General features: G+C 45.5%; 1 protein-coding gene across 1 annotated transcript in view; it reads right to left on the minus strand.

Moving 5' to 3' along the window:
• Positions 1-290: 290 nt before the first annotated feature.
• Positions 291-11,546, minus strand: part of LOC129408593 (UBA-like domain-containing protein 2) — a 12,652-nt gene continuing 1,396 nt past the window's right edge. Inside the window, exons 2-3 of the mRNA XM_055152515.1 lie at positions 4,999-5,052; positions 291-2,913 (exon numbers count right to left, since the gene is read on the minus strand). Coding sequence (XP_055008490.1) covers positions 2,668-2,913; positions 4,999-5,052 — 300 coding nt within the window. The 3' untranslated portion in view covers positions 291-2,667. The remainder of the gene's footprint in view (positions 2,914-4,998; positions 5,053-11,546) is intronic.

Consider the following 11,546-nt stretch of genomic DNA (forward strand, 5'->3'; position numbering starts at 1 on the left):
GTAGGGGATTACATTTTAAAAGTCACCTTCACAACACTGCTCCCTAAACGTCAGAACCTTCAGCTGATCCTGAATCAGCTCAGTGAGGGATTCTGGAGGTTCTGAGCTTCACACGAGACCTGAACATAAACTGAGAATGAAACAAACTACCTGTAGGTGAAGATTCTGGTGAAACATGTTCTGTGAGATTGCGGAACCTCTTTTTTAGCCCAGACCCTTCAAGTTTTAGTTTCCCCAAAGTCGCCAAGCGTTCGTAAAAGCGTGCTCAAGAAAAGACCCGAGACAGCACCTTTCCAAAAAAAAACGTCCAACAAATGGCTTTATTATTCTTAAAGAGAAATTTCCTGAAACAAACTAAAATGGCTCCAGTGACGAACGATAAGAAAAGTACGAACAACACAAAAACGTCCCCATTCGTCGCTCCCGAACAACACGCTCTCCCAGTGAGGTACAGTGACATCAGAAAGAACCCTAAACCCGCGTAGTGCTGCCCCCTCGTGGACACTTGCGGTACTGCTCCCGAGACGAAACAAAAAACAAAACCCAACTTCTTATTCTTGTTAAAAAAAAAAAACAACGCAATTGCACCGTACGCCTTGATTTTCGCAGTTTTCGCTTGATTTAAATTTCAGTTTTAACGTGAATTTTTCCAACGGCGAACCGCACCAACATCTCGATCTCTCTACAAACTGGTTATTGCTTTAAAAAATACGATAAAAAACAGACGAACTGCAGTGAAAGACGTCCAAACTTAAATGCCAAATAAAAACACGACGCTTTTAAGTCGCTGCAGCGCGTTCGCCGGACTACACGCGTCCGTCGAGCGTTAGTAAAACGTAAAAAAAGACGGCCGAGGTAACAGCTGTGGCGGTAGAAGTGGCTTCCCTGGTTTAGGTTTGTCCGAGGCGGAAGTCTGCGAGGCCGGATCCAAATAAACGAGAAGGCGATGAAGAAAAAAAACACAAAAATAAATCTCCAAAATGGTTGTTTTTCGCAGTTCGTCCATTTTCAGAAGCGAAAATATAAATCCAAAACGTCTCGTCGTAGCTGCGTCCGTCAACGTTTATAAATCTCCCGTGATTCTTTTCTTAAATCCAATAATTTCTCGTTAATATTCCTAAAAAATTCCAGCTTTTTTTTCAATTGGTTGATGCCAATTGGTTGTTGGTCTAAAAAAAAAAAAGGGTGTAGCTTAAAAGGTGAACTACGTAACTTTTTTCGCGCAAAGTTTGCCGCTTGTTTGTCGCTATAAAGATGTTATTACTTCGCTTATAATGTCCCACAGTACGGCATTAACCTGGATGTAAACGGCGTGACCGGGCGAAGTTACGGCTCAGATCTGTGGAGAGTTTATTGAGGGATTTTTTGGAGAAATAAACAAATCTGTAGAAAAATTTTATAAATTTTTGTCCAGCTGACAAGTTGAATTTCTCCGTTTGCTATGGATTTTACTTGGACGAACGAAGGATTTTACACACGAACAAATCTGTAGTTAAATAAACGTTAGACAGAAATTATGAATGCCATACTGCGGAACATTTCAGGCGAAGCAATAACTTCTTCATGGATACAAGCGGATAATTTTCCTGCACTAGAAAAGTTACCTTATGTGTTGTATCTTTAGTTGTATTGTGAATCTGATTATTTTACCGTAATTTCCGGACTACAAGACGCACCAACTAAATTTTGAAAAGAAAAAAACTGTTCATATATCGTCCGGAATTATCTATAAGCCGCCGGTGTCCACGTCTTCACGAACATTTTCAAAGCTTTTGCCGTCTTTTTGCGTCGAGTCAGTTCGTCACGCCGCCGTCGCCAACGTCTCACCGTCTCAAAGCGTGAGGAAAAAAAAAAAAGTTCGGTAGCGGCTTATAGTCTGGAAATTACGGCATCTTTAAACGGGTTTGCACAGCGGGACGAACCTCTAAGCACACATTTCGGTTCATGGATAATGGAGTAACTAATTATGTTGCGTTCGTTCGTTTATCCGTCCGACGCGGAGATCTGGCGACACGCCCCTTTTCCTCGAATCTATGTTTGGACACGTGAAACATACCGTATTTTCCGCACTACAGGACGCGCTTAAAATCCTTTAATTTAATCCAAAAACAAGTGCGCGCCTTATAATCCAGAGCTCCTATAGTGCGGGAAATACGGTAATAAAACGGCTGAAACGTGAACGTGAGGACGGACGGACAAGCGAATGCAGCGTCGGACTTGTACTGTGTTTACGTTAAAATACGACGACCAATCGGAGCTCCCCAGACTTCACTGTAAAAATGTCCGTTACAAAACTTTAAGATGCTTTTGATTACTGTTCAGAAAAAAAATGCCGCTTCAACCAATCGGGGCAGCTTTTACAAAATTAAACGCACTCTAGAAAACGTGGGTAGAACACCTGTGCGAAGTTTAAAAACGATAATTCTCCAGTTTGAGGCGTCAATAACTCAAGTCTTTTCGCTCTTCTGCGTTACAAGGAAACTTTTTATCGCAGTACTGCAAACGTCCACGAGGAGGCGCCGTCATATCTCTGCCGGTTCCATCGATGCATCCATAATATATTCAAAATCCAAGTCCAGAAAAACGCCGCCGCCGTCGCCTCCTCCCACGATCCTCTGCTTCAGTGTTAGTGTAGTCCCAGTTCGTACCAGCGGGGGGCGCCGCGCCTCATCTCTGCCCGGGCACAGGCTGCTGCGCGGCGGCGCCGGGCTGCGACACGGGCGGCCACTGGGGCTGGCAGCAGAGAGCGTGGAGGTGCGGCGGGGCGTGCAGGTGGGCGGCGGCGGAGGAGGAGGAGGGGGGCGGGGCCGGCGGCAGGGGCGGGGGCGAGCCGCACTCCGACGCCCGCAGGTTCGAGAACATCGCCATGGCGTCGGGGAAACTGGGCGGAGTCGCGGGAGTGTTCCTCGGCAACTGGAGAGACGGAGGAATTAGAGCGGAACGGATAAAAACAAACGACAACGGACTAAAACAATGACGAAAACGAAATAAAACAAAACAAAACAATACCTAACAATGTCAGTTTTTTTTTTATTTCAATACATGCATCCCAAATCCCGGACTTCTGGTCATGGCACAATTCATACTGGGAAGAATCTTCAGAAAAAGTGAGCATCAGACCTCCATGTTTGTTTTCCCAGTGGAATGTGTCTATTGTCAAAGTCGATCTTTTCAAGTCTTTTGAACCATATCACTTTTGTTTCTGGTTCTGATATTGTCATATTTTAGTTTTGGGATTCGGACGTCGTTAATCGTGTGGTTGTTGGATCCTAACAGCGGAAAACGACTCGAGAAATTTGTTTGCGAACTCCATAAATGTAAAAGTGAATCAGATGTGTGTGACTCAAACCTCTGTTCAAACTGTTTCTCTTCCCAACGGAATTGAAAAATAGTGAAAGGTGAAGGTGATGGGCAGGATTGATCCACAGGAAGAACCAAAAAGGAAACATTTGTCTGACTAAGAAATTATCCCGAGTTTACAGAGAACATTTTGTATGTGGAGCAACAACAAAACAAAACACCGATCCCTCGCTCAAACTCGGTTACGAATTTAAAAAGTCAGCGTCAAAGTGAAAGGCTCCAACTGTTCACCAAGAAACACCTTCCACTGCAAAGAGACCAAGACGTGATGTTGCTGTAAAACCTCAAGAACAAGAAAGTGCAGCTCAGTCTGTTTGTCTTCTGCTCCTCTACATTAACAAACTTTAACATTAACAAATTTTGTTTTGTTGTCGCTCCACATACAAAATGTTCTCTGTAAACTTGGGATAATTTCTTAGTCAGACAAATGCTTCCTTTTTGGTTCTTCCTGTGGATCAATCCTGCCCATCACCTTCACCTTTCACTATTTTTCAATTCCGTTGGGAAGAGAAACAGTTTGCGAACTCCATAAATACAAAAGTGAAGCTGAAACTCAAACTTCCAAAGCCCATTTCTCGGGCCGTTTTCTGCTGTTAGGATCCAACAACCACACAATTACGATGTCCAAATCCCAAAACTAAAATATGACAATATTAGAACCAGAAACAAAAGTGATATGGTTCAAAAGACTTGAAAAGATCGACTTTGACAATAATAGACACGTCCCACTGGGAAAACAAACATGGAGGTTTGACGTTCACTTTTTCTGAAGATTCTTCCCAGTGTGAATTAAGCGACGACCGGAAGTCAGAGATTCTTGATCCATGGATTAAGAATGAAAAACAACAAAGTGGAGAGAGAGAGAGTGAAGGAGGGAGAGAGAAGGAGAGAGAGAGAGGGAGAGTGAAGGAGAGAGAGAGAGAGGAGAGTGAAGGAGGAGAGAGAGAGGAGAGAGAGAGAGGGAGAGAGTGAAGTGGAAGGAGAGAGGAGAGAGAGGGAGAGTGAAGGAGGGAGAGAGAGGAGAGAGTGAAGGAGAGAGAGGAGAGGAGAGAGGAAGAGGAGAGAGGAGAGTGAGAGGGAGAGTGAAGGAGGGAGAGAGAGAGGAGAGGAGAGGAGAGAGAGGGAGAGTGAGGGAGAGGAGAGAGAGAGGAGAGTGAGAGAGAGGAGAAGAGGAGAGGAGAGAGGAGAGAGAGAGAGTGAAGAGAGGAGAGAGAGAGGGAGAGTGAAGAGAGAGAGGAGAGAGGAGAGGGAGAGAGAGGGAGAGAGAGGGAGAGTGAAGGAGAGGAGGGAGAGAAGGAGAGGGAAGGAGGAGAGTGAAGGAGAGGAAGAGAGAGAGAGAGAGGGAGAGAGAGAGGAAGGAGAGGAGGAGGGAGAGAGGGAGAGGAGGAGAGTGAAGAGGGAGAGAGGAGAGTGAAGGGGGAGGAGAGGAGGGAGGAAGGAGAGTGAAGGAGGAGAGAGAGAGAGTAGAGGGAGAGGGAGAGGAAGAGAAAGGGAGAGTGAAGGAGGGAGAGAGAGAGAGGGAATGATGGAGAGGAGATGAGAGAGAGGAGAGGAGGGAGGGAGGAGGAGGGAGAGGAGAGGGAGGGAGGGAGTGAACGAGTGAGTGAGAGGAGGAGGAGGAGGAGGAGGAGGACTGACCATCTGATGGGGACTCGGGATGTTTGTTTCTTGGAAAAATGAACTAAGCGCCGTCTGCGAAAAAAAAAAAAACAGAATTACAACCAGAACAACAAACAGACGAAGCAAACACACGGCGCTGGGTTTGTTAAAAGTCTCACTCGGGTTTTTTTTTTGAGCATTTGGTTTTTCACATTTTTACAACATCGTGTGGAAACTGGAGACGTCACTGCTCTGCCTGAAATGTTCCACAGTGTGACTTTAAACAGCTCGACTTTACATTTATTCAATTGCAGGAAACTTTACAGCTCAAAAATACAGAGAAAAACAGATATTCTGACTGTGAGCGGGGTCGCCTCTCCACAGATCTGACCTGGAACCGGGCCTTGTCATGAGGCCTGCTTGTCTCCATGGAGATGGTTAAATTAAACGTCATCCTGGAGAACATCCTCAAGCAGGTGGCGGACCCTCTACCGGAAACGTTTCACCAAAAGGAATGCGAGAAGGAAACGTCAGGGAGACTCACCAGAACAAAAAGACAAACAGAACAGGAAAACCTCAAATCCGCCAAATCAGACACTGGAAAAGGAACAACCACATTATGGATCAGGTCGGGGCTCGGGTCATTGGATCAGAAAACAACAAGTTCAAACGCTGGATCAAGGAGGACGGTGAAATCAGGAAACGAGGCACGGACAGCGTTAACCGTGATGACGGAGCGTTCCTCCTTTCACACACCTGGGACACCCTCCTCCAGAGACACCGGGCGACGGGAGGCGTGGTCAGTCTGAGCGACCTGCAGGTCCATCAGGTCTGACCACGACTACAGGAAGTAACAACAGCTGATATACGACACGTCAACACCAACACCGGTGACAGTTCTGAAGATGCAGCAGCAGCAACATGTCAACAAGGTAAATACACTTTACTGCATTGTCTTTAAAAAGAACCTAAGAAGATAAAGTTTATAAGAAGACAAAATGAACATCTTTGGCTCAGAAACGTTTAAGACAGAGATGTTCACACTTTTTCATCATGTGAGTTACTTACAAAATGACCAAGTCAAAATGATCTGACCTAATACAAAGCCAAACAAACTGCACTGAAACACTCTGTGCCCCTTTTTTGGACCCTCCCCCACAGTTTGAGAACCTCTTCTTTAAGAGAACTTCCTCTGGCACTTTACACAAAAACTGTGAAAAAAGTGAAGGAAGATTTTTTTAAACCTGTTTTTTAAAGTTCCAAACTGGAGTTTCATTCTTTTCTGGTTTTGCAGTGATATTTTACCAGCCTCTGCACGTTTACCAAACCAAACGCACATCGTGACAAACACAGATGCATTTGTCACTTTTGTTAGACAAACTTCAGCCAAATGTGGCAGTAGGTCTGTTCTGTAGATCCGCTCTATGCTGTAGACCTGCTTTGTGCCAACACTGGAACACAAATTTAGACTGGTTTTTGCTTCACGTTTGGTCTTGTTCTTCTAATCAGCCGCACTGTGGGAGGGGCTTGTGTTGGCTGTACGCAGGAAGGAGCGAGAGCGTGAAAAGGCGAGGGGCGGCGTGCTGACGTGAGGCAGGTGGACAGGTAGGATGTTTAGGAAGTTGAACCTGCCCTGTGATGCCCGCTGGTACACGAGGACACACGCTGTCGCAGACGAGCCGTGCATAGGGAGCGTGTGTGTTTGTGATGCGCCGTAGAGTCTCCGCGGGTTTCAAATGAGCGCACAGGCTGCACTGAGACGCCCCACACGCTCCTGCACCCGCTACAAGTTTATTACCAACAGCAGCGGCCGGAATGAAATATGATCACACTTGTTGAGTGTCAAACCTCGAGTGAGAGACAAGACCGAGTCCAAACGCGAGTCCGAGACGAGACACGGCGATCTACCCACACGACCTTGGTGATCGACTGGTAGATCGGGATCAACGTATTGAGCACCACTGGTTTAAGTGAACAACCTTCCAGCTCACTCAGTTTTTAGAGCAGTCGTCTTCAAAATCCGGCGTCATACGGGCCATGTTTACGTGACATTTTTAAATTCTGAATAAAAAATTATAATTAAATAATAATTAATAAATAATAATTCCGAATTGAGGTTTACATGGAAAACTCGTTAAATCGTGTCTACGCCGACCGGAAGAAAACACAAACTTCAGCTGCTCCCGGGTTTTCTGTCGTCTCGGTTTGTCGTTCGTCCACGGACACAAACACCATCCAGACTTTTCCCGCAGTGGTTCCGATGATCCCAGACTCAGTTCCGGTCCTGGTCCCGGACACAGTCCTAGTCTGGTCCCCGTCTAAGTCCCGGTCTGGTCCCCGTCTAAGTCCCGGTCTGGTCCCCGTCTAAGTCCCGGTCTGGTCCCCGTCTAAGTCCCGGTCTGGGCCCCGTCTAAGTCCCGGTCTGGGCCCCGTCTAAGTCCCGTCTGGGCCCCGTCTAAGTCCCGGTCTGGGCCCCGTCTAAGTCCCGGTCTGGGCCCCGTCTAAGTCCGTCCCCGTCTAAGTCCCGGTCTGGGCCCCGTCTAAGTCCCGGTCTCAGTCCAGGTCTGGTTCCGGTCTGGTCCCGAACCTGGTTCAGTCCTGGTTCGTTTTTTCCATTTTTCATTTAAACACAAAATCAGAAACTGAAAAAAATGAATCATTATCTGTTTTTTTTTTTTTCATTTTGGTTTCGGAGACAAATAATGAAGAAAATTGTTGTTTTTTTTCCTTTTCTTATTTTTGGTTTTATTTTGAAAAACGAATGAACGAACGACACACGGATTCGATTCATATGTGACGTTAACAGTCTGTCGTTCTATGTTCTATTGTTTTTACTAGAACTTGACTTTCAACAGGAAAAGTCGGCTCCTCGTCTCTGATTTTAAAAAAATTAATTTCCCCCAAAAAATGCGACTTGCGTTTTTTTTTCTTCTTCATTACTCATTTTTTAGCTGCTGTGACTTATACTCCGGAAAATACAGTAAATTTAATTCTGAATAATCATTTTCATTTGGATTTAAGTGTTTACATGGATTTTTTAAAAGTGGAATTAAATAATTTTTATTCAGAATTAAATCTCTCATGTAAACGTTGTGTCGTCGGGCAAGACACTTCTTCTTCTTCTTCGTCTCACTTCATCGCTTTTGAACTCTTTCAGGGTCGACGTAAACCTGCTGCCGTTTCATCTCTGACAGATTTAGACCCGGTTCAGGACTTGACCCGGACCCTGGGCAGCGGGTCCTTCTGCTCCGGGCCCCTCCCCCCTCCACTCCGGTCGCTCTGGAATGTCGTGAACGTGACACACATCCGACCGGAGCGGTGTTTACTCCGCTCCCACTCGCTCCCCGGCTCCTCGTGTTCGGGGTTTTCATTTTCACGCCCGAATCGTGCCGAGGTTTACTTTTGAAAAAGGGCCAACGCTGGACTCAATTCTGATCTGTTCTGAAGTTGTTTCCTAAACCAGGTCTAAACCAGGTCTAAACCAGGTCTAAACCAGGTCTAAATCATGTCTAAACTCAGGTCTAAACCAGGCCTAAACCAGGTCTAAACCAGGTCTAAACTCAAAAACCTGGTCCTGTGCAGTTCTGAACATGTTTGTGTAAGTTTTAAATCCTCCTGCACATTTCTGTTCACGAACAAACAACTTTGTTAAAGCTCAACACTGAACACGGCTCCAGTTTACACATTTATACACAGACCTGACCTCTGACCTCTGACCCCGGGCTGCACCACGCAGGTGTGTGTGTGTGTGTGTCTGTGTGTCTGTGTCTGTGTGTGTGTGTGTGTGTGTCTGTCTGTGTGTGTGTGTCTGTGTGTCTGTCTGTGTGTGTGTCTGTGTCTGTGTGTGTGTCTGTGTGTGTGTCTGTGTGTGTGTGTGTCTGTGTCTGTCTGTGTGTGTCTGTGTGTGTGTCTGTGTGTGTCTGTGTGTGTGTGTGTGTCTGTGTGTGTGTGTGTCTGTGTCTGTCTGTGTGTGTGTCTGTGTGTGTGTGTGTCTGTGTGTGTGTGTGTGTGTCTGTGTGTGTGTGTCTGTGTGTGTGTGTGTGTGTGTCTGTGTGTGTGTCTGTGTGTGTGTGTCTGTGTCTGTGTGTGTGTCTGTGTGTGTGTGTGTGTCTGTGTGTGTGTCTGTGTGTGTCTGTCTGTGTGTGTGTGTCTGTGTGTGTCTGTGTGTGTGTGTGTCTGTGTGTGTGTGTCTGTGTGTCTGTGTGTCTGTGTCTGTGTGTCTGTGTGTGTGTGTGTGTCTGTGTGTGTGTGTCTGTGTGTGTGTGTGTGTGTCTGTGTGTGTCTGTGTGTGTGTGTGTCTGTGTGTGTGTGTGTGTGTCTGTGTGTGTGTGTGTGTGTCTGTGTGTGTGTGTCTGTGTGTGTGTGTGTGTGTGTGTGTGTGTGTGTGTGTGTGTCTGTGTGTGTGTGTGTGTGTGTGTGTGTGTGTGTGTGTGTGTGTGTCTGTGTGTGTGTGTGTGTGTGTGTGTGTGTGTGTGTGTGTGTGTGTGTGTGTGTGTGTGTCTGTGTGTGTCTGTGTGTGTGTGTGTGTGTCTGTGTGTGTGTGTGTGTCTGTGTGTGTGTGTCTGTGTGTGTCTGTGTGTGTGTGTCTGTGTGTGTGTGTCTGTGTGTGTGTGTGTGTGTGTCTGTGTGTGTGTGTGTCTGTGTGTGTGTGTGTGTGTGTGTCTGTGTGTGTGTGTCTGTGTGTCTGTGTGTGTGTGTGTCTGTGTGTGTGTGTGTGTGTGTGTGTCTGTGTGTGTCTGTGTGTGTGTCTGTGTGTGTCTGTGTGTGTCTGTGTGTGTGTCTGTGTGTGTGTGTGTGTGTGTGTGTGTGTGTGTCTGTGTGTGTGTGTGTGTGTGTGTGTGTGTGTGTGTGTGTGTGTGTGTTGTGTCTGTGTCTGTGCATAAACATAAATCAGCTGCTCCTCCATAAACACTCATTATACGAACCTGACACACACTCAGCACACGCCGGGTTTAGTCCTGGTTCAGACAGGGTTTAGACCTGGTTTAAGATATGGTTTAGTCCTGGTTTAGTCCTGGTTTAGTCCTGGTTTTAGACCTGGTTTTAGACCTGGTTTTAGACCTGGTTTTAGACCTGGTTTAGTCCTGGTTTAGACCTGGTTTAGACCTGGTTTAGACCTGGTTTAGTCTTGGTTTAGTCCTGGTTTTAGACTTGGTTTAGTCCTGGTTTTAGACTTGGTTTAGTCCTGGTTTTAGACTTGGTTTAGTCCTGGTTTTAGACTTGGTTTAGTCCTGGTTTTAGACCTGGTTTTAGATATGGTTTAGTCCTGGTTTTAGACCTGGTTTAGTCCTGGTTTTAGACATGGTTTAGTCCTGGTTTTAGACATGGTTTAGTCCTGGTTTTAGACATGGTTTAGTCCTGGTTTTAGACTTGGTTTAGTCCTGGTTTTAGACTTGGTTTAGTCCTGGTTTTAGACCTGGTTTAGTCCTGGTTTTAGACTTGGTTTTAGATATGGTTTAGTCCTGGTTTTAGACCTGGTTTAGTCCTGGTTTTATGGTTTAGTCCTGGTTGGTTTAGTCCTGGTTTAGACCTGGTTTAGTCCTGTTTAGACTGGTTATGGTTTAGTCCTGGTTTTATGGTTAGTCCTGGTTTTAGACTGGTTTAGGTTTAGACCTGGTTTAGTCCTGGTTTTAGACATGGTTTAGTCCTGGTTTTAGACATGGTTTAGTCCTGGTTTAGACCTGGTTTAGTCCTGGTTTAGACCTGGTTTTAGACTTGGTTTAGTCCTGGTTTTAGACATGGTTTAGTCCTGGTTTAGACCTGGTTTAGTCTTGGTTTAGTCCTGGTTTTAGACTTGGTTTAGTCCTGGTTTTAGATATGGTTTAGTCCTGGTTTTAGACCTGGTTTAGACCTCATTTTTCGATATGATTTAGACCTGAGTTAGACCTGGTTTAGACCTATTTTCAGATATGATTCAGACCCTGGTTTAGTCCTGGTTTAGTCCCTGGTTTAGTCTCTGGTTTAGACCTGGTTTAGACCTGGTTTAGTCCTGGTTTAGACCTGGTTTAGACCTGGTTTAGACCTGGTTTAGACCTGGTTTAGTCCCTGGTTTAGTCCTTGGTTTAGTCCTTCCATGTTTCTGGTCTGAGCTTTAGTTTCGTTTCTGGTTCAGTTCCTGGTTTTACGTTCACACTTCTGTAAACAAACTTTACACACACGACACAGTGTGTGTGTTCAGACTGTTACACCCCGAGTGTGTGTGTATTGTGTGTGTATTGTGTGTGTATTGTGTGTGTATTGTGGTTTTGGTGTTGTGTTGTAGTGTGTTGTAGTGTGTTATGTTAGTGTATTGTGTTGTGTTGTAGTGTGTACTGTTGTGTTGTGGTATTATTTTGTGTGTTGTGGTCCGTTGTAGTGTGTCGTTTTGTTTCGTTTCGAGTTGTGTTGTCTTATTGTTATTGTTGTCTTGTTATGGTGTGTTGTGTGTTGTCTCGTGTTGTGTTATGTTGTATTTAGTGTGTTGTTTCGTATTGTGTAGTGTTATTGTGTGCTGTAGTGTGTTTGTTGTGTTATACTGTGTTGTGTTATTGTGTGCTGTAGTGTGTTGTGTTGTGTGTGTTGTGTTATTGTGTGCTGTAGTGTGTTGT

This window comes from Boleophthalmus pectinirostris, unplaced genomic scaffold (genome assembly GCF_026225935.1).
Source record: "Boleophthalmus pectinirostris isolate CB_2022bp ecotype Guang Dong unplaced genomic scaffold, ASM2622593v1 HiC_scaffold_17, whole genome shotgun sequence".
NCBI classification, from domain to species: Eukaryota; Metazoa; Chordata; class Actinopteri; order Gobiiformes; family Gobiidae; genus Boleophthalmus; species Boleophthalmus pectinirostris.